At 35.9% G+C, this 21,960-nt stretch overlaps 1 protein-coding gene across 7 annotated transcripts in view; it reads left to right on the top strand.

The window, feature by feature from the left end:
* METTL25 (methyltransferase like 25) overlaps window positions 1-21,960 on the top strand; it is a 124,743-nt gene that overhangs the window by 68,017 nt on the left and 34,766 nt on the right. For all 7 annotated transcript variants that reach the window (XR_004351735.1, XR_004351734.1, XR_004351733.1 and 4 more), the window contains 2 exons: window positions 2,235-2,308; window positions 17,394-17,487. Coding sequence is in view for 3 of the 7 variants with exons in the window: in XM_032645253.1 (XP_032501144.1) it covers window positions 2,235-2,308; window positions 17,394-17,487 (168 nt within the window). In the remaining 4 variants the exon portion in view is untranslated. The remainder of the gene's footprint in view (window positions 1-2,234; window positions 2,309-17,393; window positions 17,488-21,960) is intronic.

The following is a 21,960-nucleotide window of genomic DNA, read 5'->3' as shown; positions in this document are numbered from 1 at the left end:
ATAATAAAAAAATGAATGACACCCTATCCCTGCCAAAGTGTCAGAGAGGCAAAATAGCATCATGACTTGGTACTACTGGGACATCAGAGCTAGGCTTCTTCAGTTCAAATAACAGCTCGACTATTTTTAGGAGTTTCATATAAAATTTACATAAAAATGAAATTCCTCACAGGGAGATCAGCTCAGTGCTTTGTGATGGGGGTGGGATAGGGAGGGTGGGAGGGAGGGAGATGCAAGAGGGAAGAGATATGGGGACATATGTATATGTGTAACTGATTCACTTTGTTATAAAGCAGAAACTAAGACACCATTGTAAAGCAATTATATTCCAATAAAGATGTTAAAAATAAATAAAAATCCTACCTATTATAGCTAATCAACTAAAAAGTTAAGAACTTTGTAAGCCATTTATAATACTAATATTTCACTTCATGTAATAGTTTATTTCCCAAAATGCCTTGTATTTCAGTAGAACAGTATAAGAGTAGGTGTTAATATATGAAAAGGGATTTCACCATTTTTGTGAGAGAACTGAAAGGATTTGGGAAAAGTGGGGAGCAGATGATAGAGATCTGGGTCACTGAAGAAAAAAATTACTCAAGATGAAAAAACATCAAATGGAAAATATATCCAGAGAGAGGAAATTCTTAATGAAATGTTTGGAGAAATCTTCAAGAAAGGAAAGTTTAGAAATCAGATTTTGTCTCAAGTCAAGAAGTTGTATTTGGAAAGAGATTTTACATAAGGAGTGTGCCTTTTGAAGGTTATAAATTTTAGTGTGAGCACTCAGGTATGTATTTGTGTCTGCTTTCATTGAGTTATTTTAGGAGTTGAGTTGGAGGCTGTGGTATCCCTAACACCGTTTCCTACTGTAATCACCCTCCTCACTGTTGTCAACATCCAGAGAGGATATAACTTGTGTTGTTCAAAGTGCTCTGTCAAGACCCTACAAGTCAGACATTCTCCAGTGACTTAAGAAGGCAATGCCGTTGGGTGAAGACCCAGGATAATAATGGTTGACCCTCGACTCCCAACTTGTGGTTTTTTGTAGTCTCAGCACCTGGGGCCCATAGTGTAGGAACTTGATGTTAGATGGGGGAATGGGACAGTAGAGTAGGTTTTCTGCCTGAGCACACAGGCAAAATTTTATTTTCTGTTAAACTCCACCTGAATCCAGATGTGTTCTCATTGAAAACAAATGAAGATAACAATTTGGGCTCAGAAGGAGAATAGAAGTTACAAAAGGATAACTCAGTGAAGTACACATTCCACTGAACTCTATCTTTAAAACATTACCCATAGTTGGAGAGTTTTTAGTTTTTAACTTACTTGACTTCTCAAAAGCATTCAGTATTGCCAGCCTCCCTCCATATTTGCTCATTTTTCCTTTTTTTTTTCAATAATAACTTTGCATGGAAGCAAGGTGGTTGTTGCTGATATCTCTGTTGGATGGGGATGTGGATGGAGTTTTGGCAACTTTTTGTATTTTCTTAGTTTAAGGGTACCTCTTACATTGCTACAGTGAAGCACTCTTTCTTTTATGTATAGTACTTTTTTACCTTCTACTTTGAAACTCTTATGCGTCATTAGGGACCTTCTCTTCAGCCATTCCTTTTTTCCTACCTTTGCACCTTCACAGACACTTCCCGCCTCTTTTTCCCCAGGAAATGAAGTCCTGCTGAGACTTCAGTCTCTGATCTCATGTTCTTTCCAAGGCCCTTCTTTTCAACTCTGTAGTAGCAATGCTGTGGTCTTTTAGGCCTCAGACATATTTTAGTATGTCCTTACTTAGGGTAGTACCTTCTCTCTCTGGCTGTGAATCCTTGGTAATATCTCTAATCCACTACCATTAGGAAAGATGCACATTCTTATCTCTTTTGCACACATCCTACATGTCTGCTCTCTTATACAGGACTGACTTGGTTGGTCATGAAGTTTATTTCTACGTTTTTAACTGATAACCACTCCATTTGGGACATTAGCTAATTTTTCTTTGATTATTTCTTTTATTCCTCATCCACTACTACTTCTTTCATAGTTTCTTCTATTTTCTCAATGAGAACTAGCCTCCAAGTACATTATAACTTAGAATAGAAAAGTTATAAAATTATCCCCTATGTTTAGCAACAAACTCAGGTTTCTAACATTCACTTATGGTTCTGACTCTCAAGTATTGATTTGATTTCTCTTTTTTATTTGTTTCTTGTGCTCATATATATCTGCATTTTTTTCAGCTGCCTACTGAATCACTCTTCTATCGTGCCGTACTTCAGGATATTATTAAAGATTGTTATGGCATCACCAAATGGTATGATGATTTCATTTCAATAAGAATAACTATCCTGTATTATAAGTGAAGTGCATTTAGTTTTCAGGTGAATTCATTCAGGGTCACTGTTATTAGTAGAAGAAGCTTTGAATTTGAGCGTGCTTTCAGTAAGTAACAAAGAACTATGCAGCAACCGTATCTTAGGTTAATCATTATTAAAGTAAGGGGTTCTAATGATTCCCTTTTGTCCTGAAAGGTTGTTGTGATGATAAAGAAATATATGTAAAATGTACTTCAGAATTTGAGAAGTATTGAAATGTTATATGTAAGTAATTCAGTGAATATAATATTATAATATGAGCAGGGGTTATATTTAAAATATTTCACAACCACTACAGCATAAACACTTAACTAATCAGAACAGATATCAATCTTAAATAGCCAGTGTGGCCATTCATGTCTCTACTGGTAGAATAGTAGCCTTGCATATGTTTTGTTTCTGTTTTCCCCAGATAATGGCTGCCTATACAGAAAGGCAAGGATTAGGAGAATTTTTCATAATATTGGTTTAACAACTGCCATACTCAAGCATACATCCGCAGTCCCTTCAAGTTTCATGAATGTTTCTTTGTACTAGTTATAATTTTAGGATTCTGATTGCCATTTCGTTATAATAGGATTATTCTTCAAACTAAAATAGGGTAGTTTTCAAGTTCTCAAAAACAAATCCAAACTTATAACAGAAATAGAAGCTATTTTCAGATTAGGTATAATTTCTCTAAGAAAAATAGTCTATTGTTTTACTGAAAGAAATTATGACATACAAATATCTACATATACCATTGTTTTTGTTTGTTCTTTTGCGGTACGTGGGCCTCTCACTGTTGTGGCCTCTCCCGTTGCGGAGCACAGGTTCCAGACGCGCAGGCTCAGCAGCCATGGCTCACGGGCCCATCCGCTCAGCAGCATGTGGGATCTTCCCGGACCGGGGCACGAACCCATGTCCCCTGCATCAGCAGGCGGACTCTCAACCACTGCGCCATCAGGGAAGCCCAATATACCATTGATTTTAATTGTCATTTCTATGTAGATAACTCCCAAATCTGTGTCCCTATCTCCATTCTCTTTTCCATATATTAATCTTCAAAATGTCTGAAAGTGAATTTCTCATGGTTTCCTGAAAACTGGTTCCTTTCTCTAAACTCACCCCAAGATGCTTACCTTGTTGGAAAAAGTCACAAAATTGTGCAAATTCATGTCTACTCAAATATTGACTGCCTGCCTTCCTTTAAGACCTCAAATCTGTTCATTACTGTGTTTGTTGTTCTCTTGATGACCTCTTAAGATCATCTACACCCTTTTCTGAACCTTTCTTCTCACTTAAAAATTCAAACCTCTCCAATCCTCCACATTCCTGCCTGCCTTTATTACTCAGTAGATGTTATTTAAGACTTCTTTGATTCCAGATCTTTATTGAGCTTTCAGCCATATTTGATCATGTAATAATTGTTTTCTCCAAACTCTCGTCCTCATTGTCTTCCATTAAGCTGCATTCCTCTAAGTTTCCTTTTCCTACCTTGAACTCTCATCTGTCTTTTGTAAGCATTTTTCTTCTTATTCATCCCCTTGGTATATCCAGAAATTCTCTAGTGTTTTATATTTAGCTGCTGTCTCTTTATATTTCCTCTTTCTCTTAACAGTTACCCTCACAACAAATAACTTAAATCATGTATCCAGCTCCTACGTCTTTTTTGAAGTTCAAATCTCTATTTCTCAGTATAGAGCAACAGCTTCTGAACAGCCTCACTTAAGTACCTTAAGCACCTTAAAAATACACCAGATTCAGCCACAGCCAAAAAACAAAGTCAGCTTCCCACCAATTCTGTTCCTCTTTCTTCTGTCTCTTGACTTCTTTTGTCATTTCTGGGGAATTGCATGACCATTATCAAGCTTTAGAAATCTTAAAATCATATTTGATTCTTTTCTTTTCTCATCATCAAACCACACATTCTAATTAGTTGCCAAGACTTGCAGGTGTTATATTTTTTAACGCAGTGGTTGTTCATTGTGGGGCAGGCAGCCTATCAGGTTCTGAATGCATAGGATGTAGTGTCCACACAGGAGCCTTCCATCTTCTAGTCAGGATGACGTGTGCAGAAACCAAAGAAAATGATAGAAACCTGCTTCCAGTAACAGCAGACTAAGTAATTAGGGCTAACCCTCCTTCTGAGAAAAACTAAAAATGCTAGAAATGTGTATATATGCAAGTGTGTGGTGTGTGTGTACAAGTATGTGTGTTTGTGTATATGCAAGTATGTGTGTATTTAAATTTGTTTTTAATTGGTTTGAGAACATCAGAGACTATCAAGGAAATTAAAAATTACACAGCAAATATCTAGGAGAAGATGGAAACCAAGAGAAATGAAGCCAGCTTTTAGGGCTTCATTTTCCCCAAGATAGCATTTCTTAACTACGGAAAAGGGGAATTCCCTGGCAGTCCAGCGGTTAGGACTCAGCGCTTTCACTGCCCAGGCGCGGGTTCGACCCCTGGCCGGGGAACTAAGATCCCGCAAGCCGCGCGGCTCGGGCCAGCCAAATTTAAAAAAATAAAATAAAACAGCAGTAACAACAACAAAAAAGAATGATCAATAGCAGCAATGTTTATAGGAGCAAAAGTCTAGGAATAAAAATTTCATTAATAGGAGAATGGATAAACTGTTGTGGAATACTGTGCCATAGTGAAAATGTATGAATTACAACTACATGCATCCAAGTGGATGAATGTTGTGAATCTAAACGTTATAGAAAAATTCATATATAATTTGGAAACAAGCACAAACGGTATAATTAATTCAGGAATGTAAATATGTGGTAAACAATCAAGAAAAGCATAAGAATGATAAACAAAAGCAATATTCAGTGGTATAGTATCCTATGGGAGGGAGGACAACTGAGTGGACAAAGTGATGAGGTGGGGAAGATGAGGGGCACATAGGAATTTCTAGAGACCGTTAATGTTCTATTTCTCAAGTTTGGTGTTGCATGTAAGTGCTCATTTTATTGACATTCTTTATACCTTATACATAGTATTTTGTAAATACTTGTTTGTGTTCAACAGCAGTGAAATTATAATCTCATTTCAGGCTACACCCCAGGGTTAGTTGAACTACATATTATACTCCTAGTATCTGTTGCAGTCACCTCATTATAGTAATAAGGAAAATTAAGATGAAGTGGTTAAAAGCTTGTCTTAAGTCATACAGCCTAAAAGAACCAGAGCTAGGACCAAATTCATAGTCCACAAAAGTCTTCTTTTTAGTTTAAATTCTTTGGGATATTTTTAATATGAGTGGAGTTATAGGTCTCCCCTTGTTAACAAGATTAACTTGATTGGAATCTCTGGCCAGCAAGATTACTAAAGACAGAAAATAAGATCACTGAATTATTTCTTCTGCATTTTGTTTAGCTTTCCTTGCTAATTAAATAAATTATCTTCAAGTGATATACTGTTTGAGACTACTTGAAATATTATTCTGAAAGTTTCTTTAAGTTTAATTGTTTATATAACATAAGATTAGAAGTAAACTTTTTTTTTTTCATTTTAACATCTTTATTGGGGTATAATTGCTTTACAATGGTATGTTAGTTTCAGCTTCACAACAAAATGAATCAGTTATACATATACATATGTTCCCATATGTCTTCACTCTTGCGTCTCCCTCCCTCCCACCCTCCCTATCCCACCCCTCCAGGCAGTCACAAAGCACCGAGCTGATCTCCCTGTGCTATGTGGCTGCTTCCCACTAGCTTTCTACCTTACGTTTGGTAGTGTATATATGTCCATGCCTCTCTCTCGCTTTGTCACAGTTTACCCTTCCCCCGCCCCATAGCCTCAAGTCCATTCTCTAGTAAGTCTGTGTCTTTATTCCTGTTTCACCCCTAGGTTTTTCATGATATTCTTTTTTCTTAAATTCCATATGTATGTGTTAGCATACGGTATTTGTCTCTCTCTTTCTGAGTTACTTCACTCTGTATGACAGACTCTAGGTCTATCCACCTCATTGCAAATAGCTCAATTTCGTTTCTTTTTATGGCTGAGTAATATTCCATTGTATATATGTGCCACATCTTCTTTATCCATTCATCCGATGATGGACTCTTAGGTTGTTTCCATCTCTGGGCTATTGTAAATAGAGCTGCAATGAACATTTTGGTACATGACTCTTTTTGACTTACGGTTTTCTCAGGGTATATGCCCAGTAGTGGGATTGCTGGGTCATATGGTAGTTCTATTTGTAGTTTCTTAAGGAACCTCCATACTGTTCTCCACAGTGGCTGTATCAATTTACATTCCCACCAACAGTGCAAGAGGGTTCCCTTTTCTCCACACCCTCTCCAGCATTTATTGTTTCTAGATTTTTTGATGATGGCCATTCTGACTGGTGTGAGATGATATCTCATTGTAGTTTTGATTTGCATTTCTCTAATGATTAGTGATGTTGAGCATTCTTTCATGTGTTTGTTGGCAGTCTGTATATCTTCTTTGGAGAAATGTCTATTTAGGTCTTCTGCCCATTTTTGGATTGGGTTGTTTGTTTTTTTTGTTATTAAGCTGCATGAGCTGCTTATAAATTTTGGAGATTAATCCTTTGTCAGTTGCTTCATTTGCAAATATTTTCTCCCATTCTGAGGGTTGTCTTTTGGTCTTGTTTATGGTTTCCTTTGCTGCGAAAAAGCTTTTAAGTTTCATTAGGTCCCATTTGTTTATTTTTGTTTTTATTTCCATTTCTCTAGGAGGTGGGTCAAAAAGGACCTTGCTGTGATTTATGTCATAGAGTGTCCTGCCTATGTTTTCCTCTAAGAGTTTGATAGTTTCTGGCCTTACATTTAGGTCTTTAATCCATTTTGAGCTTACTTTTGTGTGTGGTGTTAGGGAGTGATCTAATCTCATACTTCTACATGTAGCTGTCCAGTTTTCCCAGCACCACTTATTGAAGAGGCTGTCCTTTCTCCACTGTACATTCCTGCCTCCTTTATCAAAGATAAGGTGACCATATGTGCGTGGGTTTATCTCTGGGCTTTCTATCCTGTTCCATTGATCTATCTTTCTGTTTTTGTGCCAGTACCATACTGTCTTGATTACTGTAGCTTTGTAGTATAGTCTGAAGTCAGTAAGCCTGATTCCTCCAGCTCTGTTTTTCGTTCTCAAGATTGCTTTGGCTATTCGGGGTCTTTTGTGCTTCCATACAAATTGTGAAAATTTTTGTTCTAGTTCTGTGAAAAATGGCAGTGGTAGTTTGATAGGGATTGCATTGAATCTGTAGATTGCTTTGGGTAGTAGAGTCATTTTCACAATGTTGATTCTTCCAATCCAAGAACATGGTATATCTCTCCATCTATTTGTATCATCTTTAATTTCTTTCATCAGTGTCTTATAGTTTTCTGCCTACAGGTCTTTTGTCTCCTTAGGTAGGTTTATTCCTAGATATTTTATTCTTTTTGTTGCAATGGTAAATGGGAGTGTTTTCTTAATTTCTCTTTCAGATTTTTCATCCTTAGTGTATAGGAATGCCAGAGATTTCTGTGAATTAATTTTGTATCCTGCTACTTTACCAAATTCATTGATTAGCTCCAGTAGTTTTCTGGTAGCATCTTTAGGATTCTCTATGTATAGTATCATGTCATCTGCAAAGAGTGACAGCTTTACTTCTTCTTTTCCGATTTGGATTCCTTTTATTTCCTTTTCTTCTCTGATTGCTGTGGCTAAAACTTCCAAAACTATGTTGAATAAGAGTGGAGAGAGTGGGCAACCTTGTCTTGTTCCTGATCTTAGTGGAAATGCTTTCAGTTTTTCACCATTGAGGATGATGTTGGCTTTGGGTTTGTCATATATGGCCTTTATTATGTTGAGGAAAAGTTCCCTCTATGCCTACTTTCTGCAGGGTTTTTATCATAAATGGGTGTTGAATTTTGTCAAAAGCTTTCTCTGCATCTATTGAGATGATCATATGGTTTTTCTCCTTCAATTTGTTAATATGGTGTATCACGTTGATTGATTTGCGTATATTGAAGAATCCTTGCATTCCTGGAATAAGCCCCACTTGATCATGGTGTATGATCCGTTTAATGTGCTGTTGGATTCTCTTTGCTAGTATTTTGTTGAGGATTTTTGCATCTATGTTCATCAGTGATATTGGCCTGTAGTTTTCTTTCTTTGTGACATCCTTGTCTGGTTTTGGTATCAGCGTGATGGTGGCCTCGTAGAATGAGTTTGGGAGTGTTCCTCCCTCTGCTATATTTTGGAAGAGTTTGAGAAGGATAGGTGTTAGCTCTTCTCTAAATGTTTGATAGAATTCGCCTGTGAAGCCATCTGGTCCTGGGCTTTTGCTTGTTGGAAGATTTTTAATCACAGTTTCAATTTCAGTGCTTGTGATTGGTATGTTCATATTTTCTATTTCTTCCTGATTCAGTCTTGGCAGGTTGTGCCTTTCTAAGAATTTGTCCATTTCTTCCAGGTTGTCTGTTAGAAGTAAACTTTTTTCATGGACTTAAAAACTATAGCATTTTTACTCTATTGTAATTGTGAATTAGCATTTAACACTTATGTTAAAACTCAATAATTTATATAATTTTTAAAATGTTATAATTAGTCCTTATCTGGAAACTTTATAAGGGAATAAAATGCCAAAGAAAACATTTAATGGGATGTGGGTTAAGAATCCTTTAGAACACTTCAAAAGGGAGCAGAGAAATTGATGTGTATACTTTACTTACTTTATTATTCTCTTTCATAATGAGTACTGTAAACAGCTGTAGAAGAAATACATAAATTTTGATGCCTGTAATTATGAATTAGTTTAACTTTCATTATGATTTTGCAGTGATCAAATAGGTATGTGAAAAACCAGATCATGAAAACTGGCTCACCAAATTAAAGCTACTTATTTAGTCCATAATGTGTGGTCAGATTCGCAGGTCTGTATCTTTTAAATTGAAGAGTATTTTGAAGATTTTTGTAACTTCCTTAAGTGATTGCCATTTTCAGCAAAATTTTATGTTAAGTCTTAAGAAATACTTAAAGGTCCTTTAAGTCTTTCAGTAGGTATTAGCATATAAAACACAATATAAATAACTTCATAAGTATTTTCTGATGATGGAGAAACTGAACTTTGATACTTTCTGTCCTTCATGTGCTTATTTTTATTTAATATATGTCTACTTTACCTTTTCCTATAATTTCCTAAACTAATGTTGCTTCTTTGGAAAATGCTACAAGGAAACCATGTTCTTACAATTGTATTTTGGGGAAAGCATGTGGGTGGTGTTGGATTCACTTGAGTAGAATTTTAATTAGATCTAGTGCATTCACTTTTATTAAAAGAAAGAATACTGATTCCTTTTTAGCATGCTAACCATGCTTTATTCTGACAGAGGGCCCCCTTTTAATCTGTTCTTCAAGTCCCGTCATTTATCTTTCAGAAACAGTTATGTCACTTTTCTCACTTCAAAATGTTTGATAAGTTCTCTTCTTTATACTCAAAAACTAAAATATCCTTATTATGGCATTCAAGGCCATTTCTAAGGTGCCACTAATGTCCTTTCCAGACTAATTCACCACCCCATTCTTTCTTCTCTGCACCCCAAGCAGCTGCCCATGTACACTGTTTGTATACTGGATTATTCATCATTTCCATGCAATTATTTTTGGACCTCGTATGCTTCCTTGGAGCTCCTTTGCCTACCTGAAATATTCTTCTCCCCATTTCTGCATCTTTTCTTTCCCTGACCCCTGGCAGGTGAAATCCTAGGCATTCTTTAAAACCCAGTTTGGAAGACATCTCTGGTATCTTTCTCTTCTCCACCTCACTCTCTCCTCCCATAGTACTTAATCTGGGATTCACGGATCTCATTGAATCTGAATGTACAATGAGTTGTTTGTGTCTGCTCCTCTGCCACCTGGTGAGCCCTGATGGCCAGTTTTCAGCTTTATTAATTGAAGTCGTCTATCATAGTGGTTAAGAGCACAGATTCTGAAAATCCTCTTTGGAACCATTTTCCCGTCCAACTACTATCCCATATCTGTTCTTTCCTTTACTGGAAAACTCGTTGAAAGTGCTGCCAATTTCTTTCCCATTTCACTTGAATTCCAGTCAGACCTTACTTCCATCACTCCATCAAACTCCCCTTTTCAGGGGCACTAATGACCCCATGTGGCTAAATCTCCTGGTCAGTTCTCAGTCCTCAACTTACTTAGCCTGCCATAAGTATTTCACACAATTTACCACTTTTTACTTTCATGTGCTAGAGAAAGTCCCTCATAAGATAGTCACCTTTTTCTTTTTTTTTTTTCCAGTTTATTTTGCTGACTCCTCTTCCTCTTTCAGACCTCTCATTTTTGGAGTGGTTTTTTCTATCAGTTCCTACTACCTAGGTGATCTCATCGTGTCTCATGGCTTTCAGTACCATGTATATGCTGGTGAATCTCAAATCTAGAGTCCAGTTAATAACAAGCGTATTCTTCTAGTTGCTCAGGCCAGGATAACTTTGACCTCTCTCTCTCACACTGCCTGGATCCAGTCCTTCAACAATTTTATAGTCTGTCTAATTAAATATATCTAAAATTCTACCACTTCTTAACCATCCTCAGGGCCACCACCCTGGTCAAAGCCACCATCATCTCTCATGTAGATTATTGTAATAACCTCCTAATTGGTTTTCCTGCTTCTATTTTTGCCCCCTAGAGTCTAATCTCCACACAGTAGCCACAGTGATCCTGTTAATATTTTTAAGTGAGATCTTGCTCACTGTCTTCCCATGGTTTCTTATTCACTTGGAAATAAAGCTAATATTTTCACTATGACCTACAAAGCCTTATATGATGGAGCTACTCATTATCTCGCTGATCTCATTTCTACTATTTTCCCGTTTAATGTCTGTACTGCTTTCCTTGGTATTACTTGAAAATACCAGGAACACTTTCTACCCCAGAGCCTTGCCACATAACGTGTCCTCTGCCTGGAATGCTCCTCACCAGATATCCACATGGCTAGTTCACTCTCTTTCTTTAGTTCTTTACTCAAAATTATCATCTCTATGATATCCACCATCACTCCTCTCTAACATTTCTTATCTGCTTTCTCTCCTCTGTCATCAGCTTCTCATTAGTTCATATTGCCATACAGTTAGTCCCCTACATACGAACGAGTTCTGTTCCGAGAGTGTGTTTCTAAGTCCAGTTTGTGCGTAATTGCAACAAAGTTAGGCTGAGTACCCAACTAACACAGTTGGCTATATAGTACTGTACTATATAATAGGCTTATAATACTTTCCACACAAATATACATAAAAAACAAACAAACACAAAAAGTAAAGAAAACATCTTACAGCACAGTACCTTGAAAAGCACAGTAGTACGGTACGACAGCTGGCATCCAGGGGCTGGCATCGCGTGAACAGGCAAGAAGAGTTACTGACTGGAGGAGGGAGAGGAGGTGGGAGATGGTAGAGCTGAAGGATTGTCAGCAATAGGAGACAGAGGGCAAGCTGCAATTTCACTCACGCCTGGCGTTGATGGCACAGGTTCTGGTTCCTCGCTGGATTCAATTCTATCTACCCTCTTGAAAAAATGATCCAGTGATGTCTGAGTAGTAGCTCTTTCTTTCTCATCCTAGAAGACATTATAGGAATGGATTGCATTCTGAACAGCTGATGCAACCTTTGTGTACCATTCTACATTCAGGTCCTGTGCCTCAGAAACGGTAACAGTGTGTCCTTAAATAAAGAAAATCCCCTTGCCGTTCCCTGTGACGTGAATGTCTTCAGTTCTTCAGTTACTTCTTCTTCCTTTTGTCACTCCACTCTCGATTATTTTCACCTTTGTTTCCATCATTATCGCTTGGCGCTTCTTAGCAGTACCAGCTACATCACCACTGCTTTTACACTTGCTTCTGGACATCCTGGGCTTGTAATAAAGATACTGTACTCCTGTACTCTATACAGTACTGTATAGTAAAATACACAAAAGCACAACCACTTGTAGAGGATTCACGCACATGACAATGTACGCCAGACACATGAACTAACTTACGTGATTGGACAGGCAGACTCACGTTCAACTCTTTATCGTTTGGTCATGTGACAACCACCACGTAGTAGATAGTTTTAGGATATAGAATCAGAAAGAAGTTTTGTTTGGCGTGGGGATTTTGGTTTGCTTGCTTGGTTTTTTCAGACAGAGAAACTTGAGCATTTTCCGATGATAAGAGTAAAGACTCAGTGAGTAAAGAGAAGTTGAAGATACATCAGAGGAGGCAGAACAAGATGGCATCCAGATCCTTGATCTTAGGCATTTTCTTGCAGAAAGCAATTATATTAACTATATTAATTATATTAACTAATTAACAGAGAGAAGGATTTCTATTTATCTTCACACACGTCAGCAAAAATTAAGACTGCAGTGATTCTGTGATGTCATAATGTATAACTGTAAAAGGTAGACTCCAAATCTTTAGCGTTAAATAATGAGAAAAATGCAATAGGCACTTACTAAAAATTAAAATTAAAAATGGGATTGCCCCATATTCCATTTGTTAACGGTCCTATTCTTTGCTTTTACTTTCTATATAGGTAAGTTTTGAGATTTTTTTTGCACCTGTCTCTTTTTTCTCTTGTTTCTTAATTACAAGAATTGCAGTATTTACCCTTAAAACTATAGACCCTCCTAAAGTCTGATGAGTGAAATATTCTTTTTCTTGTAGCTGCAAAAGAGCAGACTGCATTCTACATCATAAACTCTCTTTACAGCTATTATTTTTAAGAAGGTTGATTTGTAAGGCACCCAGACTTTAGAGATTAGTGCCATGTCCTGCAAAAGTAACCTTTTACCTCCTAAAGTTCTAAAAGCCTGATTCATTATACTAAATCTTGTGTTGCTTTGGTAATAACATTTAAATTGACGTTCTGTTTCCTGTAAAATATACTTTTTTTTTCTTAAACCAAAATGGACTTATTGGTACTTCCCTTCTCCTTCTATACCATGAAAGTAATAAAACCATTTTTTCTGAATTTTTTAACAATAGCAGTCTATTTTCAAATACAGTTTTACATAGAACCAAATAAATTTAATAAATTTTAGAAAAGGACTTATTTCTTACACAATTATCCTTTTCATATTTTATGGAAAATTGTAACCCTTTAAAGTACCTCTTTGGAGTCCTTAAGGAGAACAGTTTTAAAAAAAATTGTTGTAACCTATTTCTATATTTTACATGTTGGCCTAATTTTAGTATGTTACTTTTATAATTTTATCATTTATTTTATCAGTATTGCTGTTCGCAGTACTGTTGGAAACTGAGACATTTTGAAACTTAATTCCTCCTCTAAGAAAGCTTACCCTAGTCCATTCCAGCAGCTAAAGCACTCCCTACTCTGTGCTGTATTCTGAGCACCATCTTGTGCTTATCACATTGAATTATAGCATTTGTTCACCTGTCTTCCTTTATAAACTGTGGATGATTCTACCCCTAGAACCCAGCACAATAACAGGAAAATGACCTCCATTCACTGAGTGTTTGTCAGACACTGAGCCAAGCATGGTACATACATAGACTCTTATCTTCAACCTTCTACTGCTGAACAAGGAGAGGCAAAGAGAGGTTTTTAAGTGGTAAATATGTGGTAGAGCAAGGAATCAAACTTATTTCACTCTTGAGTTCACATGGAGTCTACCTACTTCTGTTTGTCTGTAACACAGATGTAGACATTCTTCATCTGCAGTTTAACAATATCAAGTATAAATCCTGTTGAAGAATTGTGCCAGAGTTAATATTTAATAGTAGTTAATATCCCAGACTCTGAAGCCAGACTTCCTGAATTCGAACTGTGGGCAGTTTACTTAACCTCTCTGTTCTTTAGTTTCACCATCTTTAAAATGGGGATAATAGTGGGACCTACCACATGGAGTAGCAGTAAGGATTAAATAAGTAAATGCAGCAAAGGACTTAGAGGTCCTGGCACATCGTAAACATGAAATAAATACTAACTGTTATTATTTTGTTTACATTGCACTATTCCTTATATATTTGTTCAGTAGTTCTCTCTATATGTATTTTAAATCACATTTGCTTATTTGTATAGTTAAGCCTGCCTTCCTAACTCTGCTTGATTAGCAAATAGATCTATTTACTCTATTAACGCATTTCATGTTATAGTCTGACTAGATGTTTTTGTTTCTACAAGCTGCAAGAGATATTTATTTAATTATTTAATCCATTTATTGAGATCCTGCTATATTGGAGCATCTACGCTAGGCACAGGAGATATGGTCATGAGCAAAACAGGTGGAAACTCTGCTCTCCAGCTGCTCAGAGCAGTGATCTCAAACATATTTTTAAATTTCACATCTCTGTCAATAAACATTCTTGAGCATGCACCCCCAAAATGAATACTTAATTATTTGTAAGTGATATATGTGTCTTTCTACTAGTCTATTGTATAGATTTTTAAATAAACTGAAAAATTGAAAGTAAAAAGGTAAAGATAAATAGAAATTAAAATTCTAATATTCTCTTTCCCTTGGGGTGTGTTCACCCCTCTTTGGAGTCCACTGACTTAAAATAAAGACAGACACTCAGAGAAACAAAAAGGAGTAAGCATGTGAAGGAATAGTTCTCTGTGTCAGGAGCCTAACTTCATCTGGGAGGCCAGTGAAGACTTTCCTAAGGAAGCAACATTTAAGATAGGATCTGAAAGGATGAGTTTGGGATTCCCTAGGCAAAAAGATTAGGGGTGAAGTGTAACACAAATAGTGTTTATAGACAAAAGCATGGTGTGTTCAAGAAGCTAGAAAGACTGTCATTGTGAATGGAGAGGCAGTGTCCTAGGAGTGTTAGAGAGGTTGTCAGAATGGACCAGGTGGTACAAGGCTTATTATATACTATGTTAAGCATTTAGATCTTAATTCTAAGAGTCATGGGAAATTCTGGAGGAATTTAAGGAGAAGTAACATGATCAGATAATCACCTTTCTAGTTCTATTTGGATGATATTTTTCTCCCTTACTGGTTGCTGCTAAAAACAGGTCCAAAATAGTATACCTCAGCAAAGGATTTGAGGGCCAAGTCTTATGTAGCAAATTATTGCTGAATACACTAAAAGTAATCTAATAATCATGTTGTGAGATTTTGTAACAGAAAAGGGGTAGTATATTCTGAAAAGAAAAAGTAAGACGAGGGCAAATTAAAATTTTAAATGTTTCTCTTATTTTCAAGCAATCTGAAATACAAAACCCAGGAAACAAGTCAATACCACCTACACTTATACTGTCTACTGTCTTCAGCTTACAATGGTTAGCACTTTCCTGTGAGCTTCTCACTCTGGCTCTTTTAACTTTGTAATCGAAGAAAAATCCAAATGATAATTCCAATTATGATAAAAACAACAATCATGATAGCAAAAAAAACAACTCACATGGTGGCACAGTTCTGAGCACCTTACATGTGTTACCTAATTTCATCCTCACAGTGACTTTACAAAATTGGTACTATTAATATCCCGTTTTTATAAACAGGGAGCTAGTAGGTGATAGAGACAGACTGGAAGCTACACTCTTATCTACTGTGCTCTGCTTTCTCTCTTAAGCTACTCCATTAGGTGGTGATAGATGGTATAAAATAAGAACCAGGGGCTTCCCTGGTGGCGCAGTGGTTGAGAGTCCGCCTGCCGGTGCAGGGGACACGGGTTTGTGCCCCGGTCTGGGAGGATCCCGCATGCCGCGAAGCGGCTGGGCCCGTGGGCCATGGCTGCTGAGCTTGCGCGTCCGGAGCCTGTGCTCTGCAGCGGGAGAGACCACAACAGTGAGAGGCCCGCGTGCCGCAAAAAAAAAAAAAAAAAAAAAAGAACCAAAATCACTATCTCATGGGAAAGAATTTCTTGCCCCTCTGGATTAGAAAATAATAATAATAAAAGTTTAAAAACCTTTTAATATGAGGAGCAGGAAGTTAATATTAAATGGCTTTTTTTCTTTTTCTGGCTACACAGTTTATCATTTCAATATACTGTGATACATAAGATGTCCATATCGATTATATGATATCTCATATATAAATGTGTAAGATCTGAGAATTACACAAAAACTAATAAAAAATATTTCTGTTTCGTGGAACCTATACCTTTTCAAATGACTATTATTTCAAAGCAGTTTTCTGAGCAGGAAAGTGGTAAATGAAACTGCTCTTCTAACAAAATAGCATGACAATGTAGGCAGGAGTGAAGGGATAAACATCAGCTTTAATTAGGAAGTAGCTGTAATAATTAGGACATGAGGTAATAGCAAGTGTAATTAAAGTGACCATCTAGAAGTGGAGCTGAAGTTATATATTTGAGGTATATTTCAGTGGAAAAATTGGTAGAGCTTCATGTCTGACTAAGCATAGGGATTAATATTTATACTGCCAAGAGTAAATGAGCTTTTATTCATTGTTTTTGATACTTGGAGGTGGTTAATTTTTTATTCTCTTGATTTTTACATTATACTTAAATACAACCAAAATTGTGAGATGTGATAGTCCAGCATTGCATTATTTAAATTTAAAACCATCTCATATTTTGTTTATGCTGTAATGAAAATCTGCAGGGCATAAATGAGATCAAGTCAGACCCAACTCAGCAGCATATGGTGCTTTACCAATGGCTGGCATTGAAGTTCTGTTTGCATGGCTGTTGGATGTCACCACTATTAGCAGGTGTTGCCATGAAATGTGCCCTGTAATGTTGAGCCAGTAAAGTGAAAATGTGCTTTGCAGCACAATGGAACCTTTCGGAATACCTATAGTTCCCTTTAAAAATGAGGCTTTTTTAATACTAAGTTTACAACTTCTTTCTCATAGTATTGTCTTCATAATAATGTCTTCCACTGTTGTATGTTGAAGGAATTCTCAAAAGCAGATCCCGAATATTTTTGTAATATGTAAACTAAAAGTGTTCACAAAAATATTACTACATTATTATCACATGTGGAGCTTGTGCCATATGCACAGAAGGTATTTAAAAATATTTCATGACTGAATTTAAAATCATCTATAATTTAAATTGGAAAAACTAAACAGTGATTTAATTTTGTTTTGCAGTGATCGGCATGTTGGTAAAATTTATTCCAAATCCTCTTCCTTTCTGGATTATGTCAGAAAGTCTCTAAAGAAGCTTGGATTAGATGAGTCCAAGGTCAGTATATGATTACCCATTGTTTTTATAAGAAACAAGAGAACTTCTATGGGGTTATGAATTGAGATAATACAAAATTATTTGCCCTCTACTTTTCTCTTATTCATGAAAAACATCTAAATTATATTGAAACCAAACTTCAGTTACCTTTATTCCAGTTCACCTTTTCTGTCAATATTATATGGATAGTTTGCTGTTGTACACCTCAAGAGTGATTCCCCTTTCAGGTTTATTCAGGTAAAAATGTGCCAATTTTCAAATCAAAATAGACTTAGAAAGCAAGAGCAAATGGGAATTGTAAGTACATCAGGAGACGATGGTTTTAATTTTAAACTGCATGTATTTAAAGGCTGTATAATCCATTAAAATTAAAAATCTTAAATTCAAAAACACTTTGAATGGTAGAATCCTGGAAAGTGGTAATGTCATAGAAAGCCCAAGGTAATAATTGAGAACATATTGTTGAAGACACAAAAGGTAAGCTGATGGACTAGTGGTAATAAATAGTCTAACACTGAGAAAAAAATAACTGTCAACATGATTCAAATGAGTTATTAACTAAAATATTAAGTTGAATCTGGATCACTTTGGTATTTTGAATTGATTATAAATTGAAATAAAGAATAAAATAGTTGGTTAAGGAATGGTGATTAAGGTGGTTAAGGTTTCTTCTTGAAAGAGAAAAATTATACAGATATGGTTAAGTTATATCAAAGCCAGAGGGAATTATTATTTATTGTACCAGTTATCCATTTACTCCCCAGTTGCTTTATTACTTAAAGCAATTAGACTGGTACGAATAAGTTTCCTCCTCTGTAAAATAGCTCTGAAAAAGCATTTCTAATTCATAGGATTTAAGAAAAATTAAATGAGGTAATAGACATAAAATGCTGAATACAATGTACATAGTAAGTGCTAACTAAATAATACTAGTTTTTATGATTCTTATCTTTGTATATGTACTACTTATAATAATACAATTGATATGACTCCTATAAACATTTTTATTTAGTCACCAAAATGAAGATCCTTCTAGTCTTGCATAAATAAGAATAGACAGTGTTATCTTAGTTATTTTATTTCGTTTTTTTTTTAATATTTTTAATCAGACTGGTCTTCCTTCCAATTAGTCTTTCTTAATGCATATATTTACTTCATGTCTCAATTCCACGTCTTACATTTACTATCAGGAACACAAACCTAAGCATAATTTTTATAAATACAGAGCTAAGTTTTTACTTAAACTAAAAATGTATTATCCTTTGTCAAAAACCAAACTGTAAAAATCCAGAAAGAGTGTTACTCATTTTTCGTGATGGCGTTCTCTTCCCAGCTTTGTCTCTAATAATAACCATAGTAAATGTTTCTTAATATGCTTATTATATTACTGATTAGAATATTAATAATAGCTAATATTTACTAAGCACTTACTATATTATAGTTATTATGCTAAAGACATCATAACATTATGGCATTTACTCTTCACTAAAAGAGTAAGATACTATTATTATTCCCAATGTAATGATCTAGAAAGAGAGGCTTACAAAAAGGCAAGTCATTTTCTCAGAGTTGAAGAGCAAGTGGCAGAGCTGGAACTTGAACGCAGATTCAACTTACATCAGAACCTCCACTGTCAACCACCACTGTACTGAGAAGTAAAATTAAAAACAAAAGGAAAAAGACTAATGTAGCTAAGTATCACCATAAAATATCAGTCTTAAATGATTACCTTTATTAGTTAGTAAAGACAATTAACAGTGCCCTGCTGATTTTTCTCTTAAAACTATTTAAGTTCATTGAAAGATAAATATGTTGAATAAAATGGGTGAAGAAAAGAAAAGGAACAAGAAACCCAAGCTGGAAGGGGAGGAAAGTACGGAACCTAATAAGGCATTTCAAAGGTGGGGGGGGTGAGAGGAAGCAAATAGATGAGTACGTGTTTTGAGGGGTTTTTTGTTTGTTTTTATGTTAAACAAGAGGAATTGAGAGTTATGTCTGTCAGGCCAGAGTGGTTGGAAATAGGATAAGTTATTAAAACCAAGCTTATATTTCTGATATAATATAAAATCCTATTATTTTTCTCCCACATTATGAAATATCAGTGCTAAAATGAAGGTTTTGACCACAAACACAATAAGAAGAGATTTATGAATAGTTTTATTTAAAAAATGAAAATTAATTTTCACAAGATTCTAATTACTAAAAAGTATCAAAACCGCTTAAATTTAAAATATTAGATATACCAAAGTGTTTAAAAGATCTTTGACTAAATTTATAATCATTTATTAACAAACTTATATATAATTGAAAGTGTGGTGAATACCACTGATGTGTTTCTGATCTCTCAAAGCACATCTCTTCATATTCAAAACGATGTAAGCAAGTGAAGTGCCTAGAAACCTCCTAACATGTTCTGATACTTTCTTAGTCACAAGAAATCATGTAAACATGAGGAAAAACAACATTCCCAGACAAATCATCATTCCAAAGACCAGAACAGAACAGCATGTGCTGGATATATAAGTGGTTCATACACAGCTTAAAATATCAATCCATAAGTCCTGTAGTCAGCTGTGACAGACAGCATTGGACATTTTCTCTTAGAGCAGGATTTTGTCAAACTCAGCACATTTGGATAATTCTTTATTGTGGAGAACTATCCTGTGCGTTGGAGGATGTTTAACATCTTTGACCTCTACCCACTAGGTGTCCGCAGTAGCACCCTAATTGTAACAATCCAAAATAAATAAATTTTTAAAAAAATCTCCAGACATTGCCACAAATGTCCTGGGGGTCAAAATCACCCCCAGTTAAGATCTGCTGTCTTCAAGCATTTGTCATTTTAGTGATTCCATTAACATTCCCGTTATAGACCCCATATTATCTTAAAATGCCATGTTACACCAAGAAACATAGAGTGGGGAAATGGGGAAAAGCAGTGATTCTGTTCTTATATTTTGAAGACTTTTATCAAAATGATCCCCTCCTTGATTTTTAATTTTTCATATCCTTAACCGTTTAAGGGTGATATTGTTTCACCCCTGCACAAGATACAGTTCTGTTTAAGAAGAGTGTTTAGATTTCACAGTAAAGCCAAGCCACTGGAAACAATAAATTGTGGCAGAACATCAGCTACCTTATATCAGCAAGTATACTGTTTATAATAGATGGACTACTTAGAATGACATTTTACAGTAATATTATTTGTAATTGAGTAAAGTTCAATTACTTCTTTGTAAAATATTTTAATACAACTTTGCAGTTGTCTAAAATAACAAAATCCTAGTGATTAGCTTTACCTAGACCTTAAAAAAATTAGGTATTTTTAAATTTTATCTTCTGTCCCAAACTTTGGCATCTCACCAAATTTCAGAAAACCTTTAAAATTGTATTCAAGGTTTCATATTCATGGTCCACAGTATTTTTTTCTTCTTTTGTATTAATTTTCTCTCTTTCTCCTCCCACATGCATGTACTGCACACACACGGATACATGAGCGTACACACACACACACACACATCCGTAAATTTTTGAAGCATCAGATTTTAAAAGCAGCAAAACTACTATTGCTTGCTAGACAAAGAACGAGCTGGAGCATTTGTCCATAAGAAGGGGAAATAAAAGGATCTTATGTTCTAGAGCTTGCATGTATGTGTGTTTGTGTGCTGTATACATATGATGAATATTCAAATAAATATTACTCTCAGATATTGAGAATGAAATAGACAATAAAACTGGTGATTTAACGGGAGTGGGGTGTGTGCTGTTGAATGGACAAAGTTGAAAATCACTAAGATAGAACCTTAGTGGAAGGGATAGAGGATAACTCAGAAAATTATCCTTAAATATTTCTCCAAGGGCTTCCCTGGTGGCGCAGTGGTTGGGAGTCCGCCTGCCGGTGCAGGGGACATGGGTTCATGCCCCGGTCCGGGAGGATCCCGCATGCTGTGGAGCGGCTGGGCCCGTGAGCCATGGCCACTGAGCCTGCGCGTCCGGAGCCTGTGCTCCGCAAAAAAAAAAAAAAAAAAAAAAAAAAAAAATATTTCTCCAAAACAGGCCAACAAAAGCAAAACTTTTGAGACCAAAATCATTTAGTTATTCACCAGCAAACATTTATTTTGAAGAATCTCCCATGTGCCAAGAAGAGTGGAAACTCTGGAGCTACAAAGATAATTAAGACATAACCCATGAGAAAAGAAAACAAGTAATTATAGCATGAACTTACAATGTTTGACATATAAGCATGTATGCTTGGAGTGACTCACTCTGCCTGTAAGATTTCTCAGAGGACATTGATGCCTTAGCTTGGTTTTGAAGGGTGCATAGGAGTTCATTAAGCAAACAAGGTGGGAAGGTAGGGAGCAGGGAATTTCAGGTGTGTGTGGTGGGGGGAATAGCTTGTACAAAACCACAGAGAGTAAGAAACATGATTCTGGACTCAGCACAGCTGGAGCATAAAGCAAGTAGAGGAGA

Source organism: Phocoena sinus, chromosome 10 (assembly GCF_008692025.1).
Source record: "Phocoena sinus isolate mPhoSin1 chromosome 10, mPhoSin1.pri, whole genome shotgun sequence".
NCBI classification, from domain to species: Eukaryota; Metazoa; Chordata; class Mammalia; order Artiodactyla; family Phocoenidae; genus Phocoena; species Phocoena sinus.
Note: the sequence above shows the minus strand (reverse complement) of the source record. Positions and strands in the feature narration are given on the sequence as shown.